The sequence below is a fragment of the Citrus clementina genome, unplaced genomic scaffold (genome assembly GCF_000493195.1).
Source record: "Citrus clementina cultivar Clemenules unplaced genomic scaffold, Citrus_clementina_v1.0 scaffold_3, whole genome shotgun sequence".
In the NCBI taxonomy this organism is placed as follows: Eukaryota; Viridiplantae; Streptophyta; class Magnoliopsida; order Sapindales; family Rutaceae; genus Citrus; species Citrus x clementina.
In genome coordinates, this window is record NW_006262339.1 from 45,836,110 (window position 1) to 45,852,113 (window position 16,004).

Below are 16,004 nucleotides of genomic sequence, written 5' to 3' on the forward strand. Positions count from 1 at the left end.
CTTTGCTACACCTAGAGAGAATATATGCATATATTGACAATATCTCCTCTGGCCATGTATAAGAGTTAGGCACCCGTTAGGTAGTTGAGGGAATGTTAAAAAATGCCCTTCACAACACATTTCAAGGAATGACAAGATTATTTAGTATTGTAGATGATTTTTACATTTGGCGCCAAATGGGTTAGCGTAGTGAAAAGACTATTATACTTTTATGAATTTTTTTTCGACATTACACAATCATATAATTAAACAAAACTGAATTCAGTGTTAAAAAGACCAAAATGAGGCAAACCAACCACAAACACTTCACCATCAATTACTGCCTCAATATCAAACTAAGTTGCATAAGCATTAATATAAATAATTAGCCCAACCTGGTCAATATATTGCATCTTTTATACCAACAATCTTAAATGTAGCAATGTAAAATTAGATAAGTAATGGTATGAACTCTGACATTGCAGATTATGCATGAAGAAAGATAACACTAAATTTGGAAATATATATTTTGGCTGTAATGTTAATGTATGCTAGGAATCAGGAGTGTTGTATGGATAGGGTAAGTTTTGATTTCCCTAAATTCTCAACTTAATAAAATTCATTGTTAATATTAATTGTTACTAACTCTCAACTCACTGCCTACAAGCTTTGTGTAACCAATTTTCTCTTATATCTTAATGACAACCTCAAAAACCAACGGCCAAGCATCTTAGTTTTACCATGAAGTACAAACATTTACACTTGTATAATCAAATAAGCATCAATTTACCAACAAAATTCAGTTGTTGGAATCAGTCTATATAAAACATTAAAAAAAAAAAAACAACAACTAGCAAGCGGTTGAATTTTACATAGGCTACACATTTGTAAAATAATAAGTAAGAAAACCAAACATAAGCATTTTTCTCAACAAAAACTATGCATTCTCATAAAAAGCAATTGGAAAAATAGATCAAACAAATTTCAGTAAACATTCATATATCACGGTCCAAAATCATCAAGAATTAATCTGTTTTCATAGTTTACATAACATAACCAATGGTTATCAACGTAAAAATCAATTCATTTTCGGTCACTGCTTCAATTTGTGAAAACCCTAAAACAAAATCCAAGAAAATAATAAAACTCAACTTCAATTGTAAACTTCCATAAAAATACACATCTTTCACGTTTTCAATCAGTGACTGTTCAGATATCGGTCATCGTTAGAATTCAGTTCAAAACGTAGTTGATCTCATAGATTTGTTAGCTTAGTGTATCACAAAGTGCCTCAACTATTGCTAAATTCAGCGGGTATTAAGTTATGTTCAGAAAAAACAAGAAGAAATGAAGCTAAGCATTGTCCGTGGGTTTGAAAATGGGTTACTACCCCCCTCGGGTTTCACTAGCTTCAAAGCATCATGTGCATTCTCTAGTTGCTCTTGTCTAATCATTTACCGTATATCAGCTTTTGTAAGATTTAAAAATTAAAAAATGGGGCATTTACATTGTTGCCCTCAACTATCTAATGGGTGCCTAACTCTTATACACAGCCAGGGGGGATATTGTCAATATATGCATACATTCTATCTAGGTGTAGCAAATGCAAACTTCAAGGGTGGTTTTTAAAAATTACCCAATGGGAGTGAGATCCACTTCCACCTCTATTTTTTAACCTTTTATTAAATATAATATAATTATATTTATTAAAATAAATAAGTTATATTATTTGAAAATAAAATTACATTTATTAAAAATAATAATATCAAACTTATTTATACACAATATTATCATATTTAGTTAAAAATAATATTATTATATTCATAGATAATTAATAATATTACTATATACTATAGTTATTTAAAAATATAATATTATTTTATTTATTTAATACTAATAATTAGCTTATTCTAAGAAACATTAATTTTGTACTATATTCTTAATAACAATGTTTTATTTGTATTGCTTTTTAATTTACATAATTAAGAATATTGATAGTTATTATTATTAATTTATATAATTAAAATTAATAATTTATTTTACAAAGATATTTTTAATTCAATATGTAATTAAAAATTACAATTCTTTAAATAAGGGTAAAATTATTGTTTGAAATAATTCACTCCAATCTAAAATAAAGTAATATTACAAATATATTTACTTTGTAATTAAAAACTACAGCTCTTTAAATTAACGTAAAATACACTCAATTCAAGGCAAGCACATAAAATTATTTAAAAAAATATACACAAAATAAAATACTAATTCTTATTTTACACTCTCATAGTCACTCCCATTCTTACTTCACACTCTTAATTTTAGAATTCATATTCTAATTCCATAAGTAAACGCTACCGGAAACTATTGCTGTAAGAGTTCGATGCTGGCTTTTCATTTCAGCTAATGAAAATATAATCATCCACAAGCTTAATCTATATATCTGCCGAGTGAAAATATAATCATCCAACTGTCTGCTTTACAAAATAGGTTGTGGGTACTCTCTTATACGTGAATTTTATCTTTCCTGATGTTAAACTGTTCAAGAATTCCAGTCATGTTCATCACCAAGTCAAAAGTATATTTTAAAATTACAAGCTAGATGTGCTCAATTTTTTACTGAAATAAATAAGATAGCGAAAATCCCAAATAATTGGAAAGTCTCAACTAAACAAAGGATAAAAACAGATACCAGGGTTTTGTTACAAAGGGCAAATGAATTAATTGGCCACCAGATGGAAGAGACAGAAAGTCCCATAAGTAATCATTTTATATGGCAATGAAATAGAAGTTTGACAAGGGGGCACAAGTAACAAGTAAATTTTGGATTCTCATTAAGATACATGCAAGCAAACAACCGCTCTGAAACAATATCTTTTTGCCTCACAGTAGAAATTTCTTGATCTAAGCAAGGGCACCAGTGCAAGCTGTGGCTGGAACAGCTTCAACCACTTTCTTTGCAGAGCTGTATTTCTTGGTAATGAATCTACAAATAACAAGTGACAAGAACAATAAAGATGACCGCTCAGGAGAATTTGAAACAACCATGATACATTTGAATAACATTCACTGAAGCACCAGGTAAGGAGTAGGAGGGTTATGGTTAATTTAATCAAAGATGAGAAAAAGGAAACACAAATTCCAGTGTGAATTCAGCAAGTATGCTCAGTCAAATTACCTGAAGAAATCCCTCCACAGCAATTCAAACATCAACCAGTTTGATCCAGCACCCGATGAGCCACTTTCACCATCATTCCACTTTGAGGCAGCAGAAATACTGCACATAAAATTCCATTCAGAATGAGCAATCATGAAAATTTTGGAAAATAGAATATCAGTTCAATCTAAATTTGTTAAAAGAAAGCTATTAGTCTGAGGAATACCTTGTAGCAGTTTTCTTTAGCTCATCAAACATGGAACGAGGGGACAGGCATCCCATGGCAAGCCAAGGAGAAATCTTGCAAGAGAAGTTTGCACCATAAATGCTATCATGGTTGCCATCCTTGTTTCCCTTGGGTGGTTGTGCTTGGTACTCAGCTGCAAATTTTTTTAGCCTCTGCAGTGCTTCAGTCTCCCCTCCCTTCATAGAATTGGCAGCTGGCTTTCCACCCTATATGATGAACAAAGATGACATAGTTACAGCACAGCTTGGAGTAAAAAATTCCATGGAGTCTATTTCAAATGAATGATTATTGGGTACCACTGAAACTGATAAAAACAGTCAAATGTTCTAACATCAAGACCAAGTATGTCTTGCATAATAATTGGTCAACTGCAACATAAAAAGCAAAGCAACTTTCAACAAAATCTGAACGTAGAACACAAAATAAATAACGGTGCAAAAGCATTAATAAATCACATTAACAATTACAATGGAAAATGGTCCTTTTTCTGGCTAGTTCACACTCTTAATGCAATAATCTGGCTCAACGATACCATTTTCACTTTTGCCCAAGTAGTATTGGGGCAAAGCATGCGTATTTACCCAAGAAGAGAAGAAAAAGAATCAAAAGATCCACAATACTACCAGGAATTACTTCTTCATTGTACAGGTGTTCTCCTATAGGTCTTGAGGGAAAAACACTCCTATTATGAACTGCCATGTTTTAATTCATACTAAACTAGCTGCATAAAATTTTCTGTTTTCTGTTTAAAATTGCCCATCCTCTCCTTTAATCCTTCATTTCTCTTGGTCTCGAGATGAGAAAAGCATTAATTCAACAAATCTCAAGACATGCTAATTATAAAGCATCGCTATAGCAGAATTTCTAGCACAGCCACAAACAACAAATTCAAAATCTCACATGCCAAACCTGAGACATTGCAGCACTCTGGCTGAGACCTAGATCCAACAAGGAAGGAATATCACCAGGCTCAACATCTCCTCGAGACGGCAATCCCTTCAACTGATCCAATGCCTCAATCGTCTTCCGAATCTCCACGCCCTTAACCTTCTCTCTAAACCCACCATAATTAGTCGGCATTTCCCCCAACTTAAACGGCAAATCATCAAGATGGTACAAAGTGCTTCCCCAAAAGTACTTCACTTCAATTCCCTCGTCTTTCATCGCTGCCTCAATCTTCTCCTCCGATTTAACCTCATCATGTGACACCTCTCTGTGCGCGTACACTGCATCAGCTCCAATGGCTTTAGCCAACTCGACCAGAACAGTCTCCGGCTTTCCCACTCTCACCACGAGATCAGACCCACGTGCCTGCAAGTTCTTGCGAAGGTCAGAAACTGACTCAATCAAAAACGATGCCCGATACGGCCCCGTTTTGTCAAAGCCAGAAGAGGATTTGCCGTAATCCCTCGGGTCGAAACAATAAACAGGCAAAACAGAGACGCTCTCGTTATTGGCGGTGTTGAGAGATTCGTTATCATGGACCCGCAAGTCGTTGCGGAACCAAACAATGGAAGCTCGACGAATTGCGGCCCCATTGTTCGGGTCCAAGGGGCGGTGGGGCCCTAAAGAGAGAGGGCTCTGAAGAGGGTTTGCGGAGAGTGTGGACTTGAATGAAATTTTGGAAGGAGAGAGAGTGGAGGAGGCGGAGAGAGAGATGTGGGTAAGCGTAGAGGCTTGTGTGGGGGCTTTGACCTTGTTTGGTTGGTGGGAAAATAAGGTGGAAATTTTGGGTTGAATGAAGAAAGTGTTGGCTGGGAGGACTTGGGGGAGAGAAAATGAGAGGGAAAGAGTGGCAAATGGTGATTGAGAAGGGATAGTCGCAAGTGGGTTTTGTTCCTCATTGGAATGGTTTTCTGGGTTTTCAAGATTTTGCTTATTGGGATCCATTTCAACCCTGAAGATGGAAGATGAAAATTGTGTTGCAGCTGAACTGGATGGAGATAAGCTGCCGTTAGTGTTTGGTGTTGGGAATTTTTTTTTTTTTTAAAATTTATATATATATATATATATATATATATATATATATACATACACCTACCCTGTATCGCGTTTGGTTGGTGAGTGATTTTCGTGGCTCTTTGGAATTTCCGGGAATTCAAACAAAGCACGTGTAGTTTGTATTATTTGCATTTCTGCCCCTCCTCCCAGCGACCGTCCGCAGACCTGCACCTAACATTTTTTCGCTAAGTTTCATTCAACTTTGAAACCCTCTTCATTTTTTAACGATTTAATTTAATTTCCAGCTCCTACTTTAACTAACGGTGTTTTCGCAGATGCGTTCAATTTTCTTCCACTTCACCTTCTGACGCCGCCATCATCTGATATACGAATAGGAGTGAGTGAGTGGAATTATTAACACCTTTCTAAATTTTAAAATTTTTACGATACCTCTTTGAAATTTTATTTTATTTTATTTTAAATACTCTCAGTTTTATTTATAAAATATAAATTTATATATTAAAATTAATTATTTTGCTATAAATTTTTTATCCTAAAAAATATAATATATTTTAATTTTTTTGTTTATGGAATACATATAAATCTTAAAATATTTTATTTTTATTATATAATTTATATTTTCATTACTCTAAACTCTTATGATTTTTTAACAAATATTTTTTATTAAAATACAAATATAAGCTATGAAATGGGTGAGTGTAAATTTTTGTTAAAAGAATAATTTATTTAAGTGTTTAATTAAATTTTTATTAAAAATAGAAAATAAATTAAATTGCCTTTCGTTGATTAAATAATTTTAATGAGCTTTTAGACGTGTCGATACGGGTTTCATGCAAGCAAAACCCAATCCACAATGGGTTCTGGCCCAACCAGGTCATGGCTGGCCACTGGCCAATGTTGTTTCGGCCTTTCGAGGAGGCACAGTTGTTAGCTGTGAGTGATAATCAGCTCCAGAACATTATTAGTTGCTCTATTTAATTATTTCATGACCGATTTTCTGTTTCTTACTTTTGATTGCTGAATTATTATATTTTTTTTATATGATCTTACCCACATGCAGATTGAATTTTTTTTTTTTTAAAAAAATAAGTCTCACATGCAAGTACTCCAAAGACCTAAATGATTAATTTTGGGGCGCTGGCCCTGCTAAAGTTCTAAGTTATCTTAATTTTGGAATATCGCAGTATATTATTGTGCCCGATCAATTTTTTTTTTTTTTAAATTTTAAATCACCTTAAATGAAATAGAGGGGATAGAGAGAGAGAGAGAGAGAGAAACAACTTTGAGCTCAGAACTCCGAGACCGAGATGGATCCCAAGATGCTAATTGCTAGCCCAGTCAGCGCAACGCTTGTAGGCCTGCAACTTTCTATAACTTTCAATGCCACGTGTACGGGTCTTTGGAACAGACGTCAGAAATAACAAAACCTCAGTGGTCCTGCTGCCAGCTAAAGTACTACACTTTTACTTCTGTAAGGACGATTCCAATCCAATACAGCGACCAATGAAGGAGCAGTGAAAAGTTTGATCATCCCGGCCGTTAATCGTCGGTGAATGATCAGTCTCAATCAATGGAATGCTTATTAAGATTTGCAAATGCGCCTGCCGTTGCTACCATCTCTACTCTACGCTTCAACGACAAGTCGAAGACTAAGAAACATGGGGTTCTGTTGAGAGCTAAACTGGACGGCGAAAATGACCCATTACTCCAGTCCGCTGTGAATGCAGCTTCGCTTCGTTTTCAGGAGACCCATCGACCAGGCATGTCAAAAACCCCCTTACTTACCTGTTTGTACTAAAAAATCTTATCTCTCAAAACTGATTAATTGATCTCTTGCTTTCATGATAAAAATCTTTGAGAACTTAAACTTTCTTGTTCTCTATATATATGTGTAATGCATATGCAGAGCCTCTGTTTGTTGATCCTTATGCTGGTTGCTTGGTTCCTCCTGATGTTCAAATGGATTTAAAGAAGTACTCACACCACTATTGTCTCACAACTAAGTTCATTGATGATAAGTTACTTCGTACAGTGAATCACATGGATGGACTTAAGCAGGTAGTGTTGCTAAACTTATGGTATAAATTGAATTATTAGTTTTGATCTTGATGAAATGGGAAGTTGGTTTTAGCTATCTACTTGTGCTCTGCAGGTTGTTTTGTTGACTGATGGCATGGACACTCGGCCTTATAGGCTTAACTGGCCCACTTCGACCATAATATTTGATATTTCACCAGAAAGGATCTTCAAAATATCAGCTGAAAAGCTTGAAGGTCGGTGTCGTTTGACTCATTTTAAGTCATTGATGAACATAATTTACTGATATATATAATTAATTTCAAAAAACATACATCATCTTGATAACTTTAGGTGTTGGGCGTTTGCAAGTACTTTTGAGAAATGTAGATATCAGAAAGATTTGGTTTTTGATACTATAAATTGAAACTCATTATGGTTTTGTACTGAATAAATCACAAGATGCACCGATGAAGACTCACTTTCTGGATATCATCAATATGTAAACTTGAATAGACTTTTTTACGTACAATAAATTGTATACTAGGCTTCTGTGTCTTGCATGTGTTTCTTCATTTCATTGTAAAATCTTAAAGAGCTTTGACTACTCAAATCTCTATCATGCGCTCACTTTTCTACGTAGATTGGACTGCAAGTCTGCAATATGTTCTGAAAGTCCATTCTTGAATTATTAGGTGTAGGGGCTAAGATTCCAAGAAGCTGTTTATTTCTTCATGTTCCATTAGAATCATCAAATATTCAACAAGCTCTGCGTGCAAAGGGCTTTAATGGAAATCGGCCAAGTGTCTGGGCCATCCAGGTGATAAAGCTTCAACTTATCACTTAAAATTTGTCAATTCAATGATGACTTTCTTGATGTAATTATTTTCTGTGATCCTTTAGGGGCTTCCAGTGATGACTTTGGCAAGTTTTGAAGATGTTTTGTTGTTAGTTGGCAGTTTGGCTATGAATAAATGTCTCTTCTTGGGAGAATTACCTGCATGGTTGGCTGAAACTGAATTTGGGAACAAGGTCAGTTTGGTTTATTTTCTGAATGGTATTGATTCCGACTTAATTCCCTGCTAAAGACATCATTTGGTGTCTGGTCTTGTGTGTAGTCCACTACTGAAAAATGGATGGACAAACTGTTCATGAGCAATGGTTTTGGAGTGGGCATGGTTAGCTACAAGGAAGTTGCCAGCAGTTTAGGCAAGGAATTAGCCCCAGGATACTACAAGAATATCCTATTTCTTGCAGAACAACTACGGTTTTCTGATGATCAGGTGCAAAACTTATATCTAGCCTGGATTTAATTATAATGATGTATTTTAGTTTGCTTTATAATTAAGAGTCAATTCCTCGACGCATCCTCCCACATAAAAGTTGTGCACATAGCATTCTCTCTGCAGTTTCTTTTGTCCTTGGTGTGTGAGGCATGAAAATAGATTGATTCCATTAATCTGTTGCTTTCAAGTAATATTAATGTTTTTATTTAATGTACATCTTGGAGAAATATTCTGTTATATGTTTATGTATTTGGTTTTAAGCTTTTTGTGTGTGCGTGTGCATTAATGACAGATGGACACATGGAGAAGAGAATTGCAGAGGGTAGAGGAAGAAGGGGATGAAGAAGGATTTGAAGAGCTCTGAATTTATGTAGATATTTTGTGTCTCTTGGTGCTGGTGGAGGCTATAATGATGTAATTTTGTGATTTTTTTTTATATTCCTTTTTGCGATTTAGCAGCGCATCGTAAATATACAGAAAATAATGCACATAGAAGTAAGGTTTATTCTTCTGCTTCTTTCTTTTGGTTATACTTTATATTTAATGGTTATAATAATTTACACATAAAAAACTGGAGTTTATTGGGATCTTTTACACACACACACACACACACACAGTAGAACCCAAAAATTTACTTGAGACCATCTCAAAAAACTATTCTCACTACCAATCTTTTTTTGGGGGGGGTGGGTGGGGGGAGAAAAAAGTCTTACCTTAATTTTATAATTTTATAAAAAAGCCAAAAAAAAACCTCTTGAAGATTCAAAGCGTCTTCAAATCGTTGTTGAGTGCCCTAACCCACCATTAGACTTGTAGTCCTATGACTTCTGGCCTTAGCTTCTTATGAGTCACTATAACGGCATATGTTCGGAGTACGATCTAAACGATTGGGATAATTCTTTGTGGAAAAGAATTGCTTCTTCATATCAGCTTTTTGGCACGTGCTTTGAAAATATTAGATACTTTCATCATCAGAGTGAATCTGAAATATCAATTACGTGCAATCATCACGCAGATGAGAACTGAGAAGCACAAAAGACAAGCGCTTAGCTGCCCCCGCCATTTTTGCATCGATGAAGTCTTTGTATGTAATATGTTCTCACATACTTGAATCTACATCACAATCACCGAAACCACTTCATAAATACAGGATGACAATTTTACAAACAAAAATCTTGTTGCGAAGACAGCGTATACATGCCAGCCTCAGCTACCATAGCGCCTGCCGTAATCTGCCAAAGTATTATCATTACTCATGAAAAGAGAAGTGCATCCCCAGTGGAAAGCACTAGCTAACCACCAGGGATGGCTCAACGCCAGGTCAACAAGCTGAGAACAAACCGCAGCCTTAAATCTCAGCTACCCAAATCAGACTAACTTTCAAGCAAACCACAAGCACAACTCCAAATCACCACCTAACAATGATGACGGTGAAGTGACCATCTACTTCTCAAAATCTCTCAAAATCGATGGCCGCTTCAGAGCATATTTTTGAACCAGCCTTCAAATAAATACTCCCTCACTTCCACCAAACAAACATTAATGAATACAACACTATACATATCAAATTGCTACAGAAATCTTAATCTACTCTGAGACTTCCAAGCAATTTAATGGTTCTTGTTGATTTAAAACAGTAATAGCCGGACGTTGTCTAACAACATTCAGCACGCCTCTTGCAGTCATCTGTTGATTGAGGAAAGCAAACACCTGTTAGAAATCTGTAGGGCTGAATTAAGAGGAAGTATCTAAAGGACCCTCATTTATGGGTTTACCTCAAAGAAGGAATTAAAGTTTAGACGCAAAAGAAATCGCCTCAAAAATGGGGCTCTCTGACTCCCAGCAAGCCTGGTACTCCGCAGTATGGTGTATAAGGAGTTTGATTTCTTGTTAAATTCCTGAAAGACATCAATCAAGGATGACTAACTTATGCTGCAACATCAACTCAATTGGGTTAAGGAACTCGAAATGTTCAAAGAATGACCAACTTGAAAATTCCTAAATAGTAACATTACAAGCACAATCTTACAATAGAAAGTGCTAAATATAGGTACCTCTGTTATATGTTCCAGTTCAGGTGTATTTTCACTGCTTTCTTGATTCTCAATGGCCCAGCAGAATTGGATGCACAGTTTCATTATGCCGTCCAGTATTCTTGATACTGAGCCAAGGTCCAAGAAAGACTGTGAAATTAAAGCTGACAAATACCTGTAGGGAACAATAAAAATATAAGCAAAATGTTGCAATTACCATCAGGAAGAGCATATGAATCATTTATTCCATATTACAATAAAAACTGAAAATTGCTCAATTCTATTAAGCCAGCTTCAGGAATTATTATTGTGACTGAGTCTTCTATTTCACGGAATAGCACTTTCCAGTTGGAATGACCACTGAATTGCATCTGAGCATTGTATGCAAATCTAATATGGCTACCCCAAATAGATGGAGTCCAAATTTTAAAAACATGATGTCAACAAGGTTGTTACCAATACTTCATATTATTAATGTAGCCAGCCCTACCTAATATGAGATTGAGGCTCAATTGAGTTGAGATTAGTTGTGACTGAAAAGAATCACAAATGTAGGTGAAACTAAACCAGGTACTAAGATTCACAAGATTTTAAGGCTTTTTAAATATAAACTTAGTTTTGCAGTTGAAAGAAAAGATCAATCTTTCAATAAAAAACTAGTATTTGAGATAAGCACTTAGAGATCAGGATTTTGAAATCAGAGAGCAGTACTACCTTTATTAAAAATAAATAAATAAATAAGGAACCACATTTAGGTACCACTTTATTTCTTTGCTAGCTAATCAACTAATATGATTCAAATTTCAGCGAGTTCCTTTATTTGATAGCAACAAAAGCAATCAGTTCTGTACAATATTTCAGTATTGCTGCAAAGTGTACTACCCATTATTCCCAGATGAACATCAGTGCTACTTACTCTTGATGGAAGCCTACAAGTTCAGTGAAATCATGAGATTCTTGAATGTGAGCTTGCAGGATATTCCACTGAGTTTCTATCACATCAACCTAATGCAGGAAAGATGAGAAACATAACTAAAAAATGATGAATAAAATTAAGAGTTGGCATTCACAAGATTCATATGAGAAATAATAGATAATCAAAAACAACTTTTGGCTCATTTATTGAATAAAAAGTGGATTGCTCCAACGGATATGGACACTTAAATCTGAATATCATTCTGTGAGCATCTGTTGCTAAACTAAGAAAGAAATAATACATCAAATTATCACCCTACATATGATTCATAACCCTTATTACTTGAAATATTTTGCTCAATGACAAAATGGGATTCAAGAGACCAAAAGATTTTTATCAACACTGGAGATTGCCACATTGAACACAAAAATGCAATGCCTGCCAATGGATTTCCTTAGAACATAATCCCTATTGGATCATGAAATTTGCTGACTACAAGGCATTTCCCTAGTTTAAATATTCACAGAACTGCATGGCACTCAGAAAAATTAAAAAGTAAATTCATATGGTACTAATACCTGGATATAAAATTGAAGATTTCTGATCAAAAATGCCATATGTTCTCTAACACGCCACATTGGTCTACAGGTCTGCCGTCGCTGTTGAGATTTTGAGTAGTTTATTCGATCATTTCGATGTTTGGCAAAATATGTGTGATCTTGATGCATCACAGAGGCCCAGGATTTTTCCAATTCCATTTGAGTTCGCTTGAGCCGCAGCAAATACTGGAAGACCTTACAGTACCTGGTGTGCACTCATGTTAGCATGTATATGGCAAAGGTGAAGCTTGTTCAGTCAACCACCAACACAAGTCTGGCTGTGGTTCTTGTTTGAAAAGCCTTTTCAGTTTTCATGCACTTACAGACAAAAGACAGAGGAAGTTTTGTGGACGAGTATCAACATTATTTTTTGGGTGCGGAATGCAATCACACATAACAAGAATCATAAAAGCTTACTTGGAAAGTACTTCTTGGGTAAAGAACAGCTGTAAGGGCCAATCGACAGAATATTCAAGAGCAATTCCATCCCAGCCATCAAGGGAAATATCTGAATTACCACTTGATAGTGCAGCACCTGAGGTTCCATCAGCATAAGCTTTTGCCTTCAATAAATCTACGTGGGGGGATTTAACTGTGATTCCAAATGAAGGCATCCTAGAATATGTAGAAAGACAATTTAGCTCAAATTCTTTCCATAACATGACTCATGCAAAATGGGCAGATAGTGCAACTTGAAGAAGTAACAGGATACTGCACGTGAGCTCTTACCGCAAGGATACTCTAGAAAAGTATTTGTCTTCCTCACTGATGGTCTTTATTGCTGCCTGCATTGCAGGTAGCAGGAATCAATTCATTGACAAATACTTAGCAAACCAAGAAGTTTCATGAGGTACCATGATCAAACTATTAATTACATGGAATGGTTGCCAGAAAATCAAACTATTAACATACAAGCTGGAAAGGGACCATAAGATCAGCTTCAGCAGTTGATTGGCGAGGTGGTAAACGCATCAACTGGCGGCTCTCTTCAAGAAAGCACTGGCATTCAACAATAAAGTCTTATTACAATATGCTGAATGTTAGCAAGAATTCAAATAATGAAACCAGCAATTCAATGGGATTAGGGATATATCCAAAAATCTGAAGGGAACCTCACTTTCATAGAAGAAATTAAACCCCACCATCAGAAAAGAACAACAAAAGCCGTATAATAAGCTTTCGTTCCCTAAAGGACATAAAGAAGTAGTACATTCTCCATCCTTTACCTGGAAGAAATCACCTTTTTCTAAAAGAAAATAGTCTTTTAAGGCCTTGAGGTGGCCATTCAAGTTGGCACGTACTACAACAAGCTGCAAAAATAGAGAAACTGTGGTAAATAAAAGATTTAATAAATATAAAAAACAATCACATTCAGCACCTGCCAAAGATGACTGGCCGCAATAGCCCGTATGGAGTCAACAGCACATTCAAATGATCTTTTGTGAAACTCGGATGGCTCCTACATGTAATAAATTCAACGGTTTAGCCTTAAAATTCATGAATGGGACTAAAAGGGGTAAAAGAATGTTTTCTTTTATCTTGAAAAATAAATATGCCTGCCAAGTTAGAGTAAGACGAATATTTAAGTACATTTATGGTATCTATCAGAAAAGGACTAACAACCAAGAGTTATCTACAATACGAAGGAGGAAGAAAACCTTAAGGCCTTGAAGCATAGCTTCAATCTTATCAGCGTCAGACTGTGGAAGCAATTCTTCTCCAATCAGTTTCATATCCAGAAGAGGCTCCTTCTGAATAGAAAAGCGCCCTGTAACTCCTTGAATTTTCTGAGAACTTCTTGTTATCAGCTGATCCTGAAACCGAAATGCAGAGCTTGGATTCCGGAGAACCCTGACTGCTTTACCAGCAAAAAGAATTGATTCTCCAATGCGCATATGGATATATTCAGGCAGCATATCCTGCACAATCATAACCAAGAAAAATAAGGGTGAGAGAAACTAAACTTTTTCTACCAGGCACCACAACCACCCTTCCCCAAATGCAACACATAAAGCACAAGCAGTTCAAAAGGCAGATCCAAGATACCAAAAAAATATGAAATCCCAAGTGCCAGTCTGTTACAGAAGTATAATCCGTTGACAAGCGTGCCAACTTTTCAGAAACATCTGAGTGAGATGAACACTGCTCTGTATCTCTATCTTCCTGCCTGAAAATTATAAACCAGAGAACCAGTTTCAGGTGTGTGTATATATATATTTCTGAGTAAATGGAGAAGATAAAAAATTCAAGCATAATGAAATTATTGTCCCTATGTTAACCGCATATATATTTCCTAGAGGATCAGAAAACATATTACAATCAAAACCACTTTTATCGAACATAAAAGAATGCTTTTGGTCAATACCTTCTGATGAAAAATTCTCCATGCTGATCCTGAAGAATCCCATAAACCATCCATGAGGCAAGTTGGTTGTACATGACTTGATGCCCATGCCAAAGAAGCCTATGCTTTAATATGATGTCACAGTGCATAATCAGGTATTGATGGAATAGCCAGCAGTTAATTATATGGAAATAAAAAAATTGTATACCTCTGAATGCATGCCTGCAGTTCAGGCATACCACAGTGGCACCGCTTATGTAAAAGGTTGAGAAGTTGTCCTCCACGAATATCATCACGCTCAATCTCTAGAACAAGCTCATACAGAGGTGGAAAAAGGACAAAAAACTGGAAATACCATCCACTTATAAGAAGCAAATAAAATAATAAAGTTTTACAAAATATTTAAAAAAAAAAGAAAAAGAAGGTCAGGGTTTGAATCAAAACAACCAATTTTTCAGTAAAATTAGTTAACAAACATATAGCATAGTGCATAGAACCACCAACCTTGTTGAGACCTTGCGTTACAGTTGCCAAGATAGGCATGGTTTCAGACAACAATTTCTGCTCAATGAGGAGAACAGCAGACCTGTACACTGAGAGTATCTCAACAATGCCATTAGCAATAGCCCTTCGGTACACGCTTGGCCTTTCTGTTTTGCTTTTTGACAACTCAGCAGCCCTTTCCAAGGGAGACGCATTCGCAGACCTTATCCAACTTAAATTCCGAGCCTTGCTGGCAAATCGATCAATTTCTCTGTAGTAAAATCCTAAAGTAATGATTTTCTCTAAAAGATCCCTGCAGCAGCCACAGCAATTCGATTCATACAAATAATTAAGACAGTCATTTTCAATAAAATTTCGCGCCATTTGGCTAGGCAGCGAAGGAAACCCTAGCAAAAGAAAATAAAATAAATAAATGGCGGCATTTATTTTGTTTATCATGAATGTACCGTTCGCTGGGTTCGATGAAGGAGATATCGGGAGCAAGCTTAAAGGAGCACTCCTCGGAGATTGGAGCGTCGCCGGATAATGGAGTGGCGGCAGAGTTTTGGTGCTCGCGCTCGTCGATTATTAGATCTCCGGTGTATCCTAATAGAGCCAGCAGCAGCTCGTGTAACATTTTTCTCGCGCCGTTGCGGGAATTGAGAGTTGTGTCAGTGTGACTGTCTAGAGTGATTCGATTCAACTGGGAATTCAATTTGAATCCTTTAAAAAAAATTAAAAAAAAAAACAATTTGAATTCATTTAGCTTCCGAATTGCGCCTTTTTTTTATTTTTTTCCTTCGTCCTTTAATTACGTTTATTTATATTTTCACATATCGATTAATTTTTTTTTGACGTTATATTTTCTAACTGTTGTTTTATTTTTTAATTGTTTTTATACAAGAATTTTAAATGTAATTTATCGTAAAAAATTGATTAAAAGTTTCACGAGTGATTAATTATTCATTTCAAGAGTAGGGAAAGG

At 35.6% G+C, this 16,004-nt stretch overlaps 3 protein-coding genes across 4 annotated transcripts; 1 reads left to right on the forward strand and 2 right to left on the reverse strand.

Annotated features, from left to right (window-relative positions):
- Positions 1-2,728: 2,728 nt before the first annotated feature.
- Positions 2,729-5,362, reverse strand: LOC18045888 (blue-light photoreceptor PHR2). Of its 2 annotated transcripts, none has more exons than XM_006444308.2 (4): positions 4,290-5,362; positions 3,360-3,586; positions 3,155-3,253; positions 2,729-2,962 (listed from the first exon to the last, which is right to left on the reverse strand). In XM_006444308.2, exons 1-4 carry the CDS (start codon positions 5,268-5,270, stop codon positions 2,881-2,883), a joined length of 1,389 nt encoding a protein of 462 aa, XP_006444371.1. In that variant the 5' UTR covers positions 5,271-5,362; the 3' UTR covers positions 2,729-2,880. The 2 variants fall into 2 exon arrangements, with proteins under 2 accessions (XP_006444371.1, XP_006444370.1); XM_006444307.2 differs by having other exon boundaries at positions 4,281-5,362.
- Positions 5,363-6,564: 1,202 nt separating this feature from the next.
- On the forward strand, positions 6,565-9,161 carry LOC18050063 (putative S-adenosyl-L-methionine-dependent methyltransferase MSMEG_1480/MSMEI_1444). Its single transcript, XM_006444309.2, has 7 exons — positions 6,565-7,102; positions 7,249-7,400; positions 7,495-7,615; positions 8,054-8,178; positions 8,262-8,390; positions 8,477-8,641; positions 8,937-9,161. Exons 1-7 carry the CDS (start codon positions 6,913-6,915, stop codon positions 9,006-9,008), a joined length of 954 nt encoding a protein of 317 aa, XP_006444372.1. The 5' UTR covers positions 6,565-6,912; the 3' UTR covers positions 9,009-9,161.
- Positions 9,162-9,334: 173 nt separating this feature from the next.
- On the reverse strand, positions 9,335-15,792 carry LOC18050064 (gamma-tubulin complex component 4). The gene is made up of 16 exons (XM_006444311.2): positions 15,487-15,792; positions 15,041-15,332; positions 14,745-14,881; positions 14,558-14,656; positions 14,239-14,359; positions 13,851-14,111; positions 13,571-13,651; positions 13,419-13,502; positions 13,105-13,191; positions 12,922-12,977; positions 12,610-12,807; positions 12,172-12,397; positions 11,594-11,682; positions 10,699-10,852; positions 10,420-10,542; positions 9,335-10,330 (listed from the first exon to the last, which is right to left on the reverse strand). Exons 1-16 carry the CDS (start codon positions 15,654-15,656, stop codon positions 10,232-10,234), a joined length of 2,277 nt encoding a protein of 758 aa, XP_006444374.1. The 5' UTR covers positions 15,657-15,792; the 3' UTR covers positions 9,335-10,231.
- Positions 15,793-16,004: the final 212 nt, after the last annotated feature.

Bases quoted from the DNA above. Each gene is read 5' to 3' on its own strand.
- LOC18045888 (XM_006444307.2), bottom strand. From the start codon at position 5,270: ATGGATCCCAATAAGCAAAATCTTGAAAACCCAGAAAACCATTCCAAT. The intron at 3,254-3,359 runs GTATTCCTCAGA...TTTTATGTGCAG, and splicing joins CTAAAGAAAACTGCTACAAG to TATTTCTGCTGCCTCAAAGT. The intron at 2,963-3,154 runs GTAATTTGACTG...TGTTATTTGTAG, and splicing joins CTGTGGAGGGATTTCTTCAG to ATTCATTACCAAGAAATACA.
- LOC18050064 (XM_006444311.2), bottom strand. From the start codon at position 15,656: ATGTTACACGAGCTGCTGCTGGCTCTATTAGGATACACCGGAGATCTA. The intron at 14,882-15,040 runs GTTGGTGGTTCT...TGGTATTTCCAG, and splicing joins TAACGCAAGGTCTCAACAAG to TTTTTTGTCCTTTTTCCACC. The intron at 13,503-13,570 runs GTGCTGAATGTG...CTATTTTTGCAG, and splicing joins CGGCCAGTCATCTTTGGCAG to CTTGTTGTAGTACGTGCCAA.
- LOC18050063 (XM_006444309.2), top strand. From the start codon at position 6,913: ATGGAATGCTTATTAAGATTTGCAAATGCGCCTGCCGTTGCTACCATC. The intron at 7,401-7,494 runs GTAGTGTTGCTA...TGTGCTCTGCAG, and splicing joins ACATGGATGGACTTAAGCAG to GTTGTTTTGTTGACTGATGG. The intron at 8,642-8,936 runs GTGCAAAACTTA...CATTAATGACAG, and splicing joins TACGGTTTTCTGATGATCAG to ATGGACACATGGAGAAGAGA.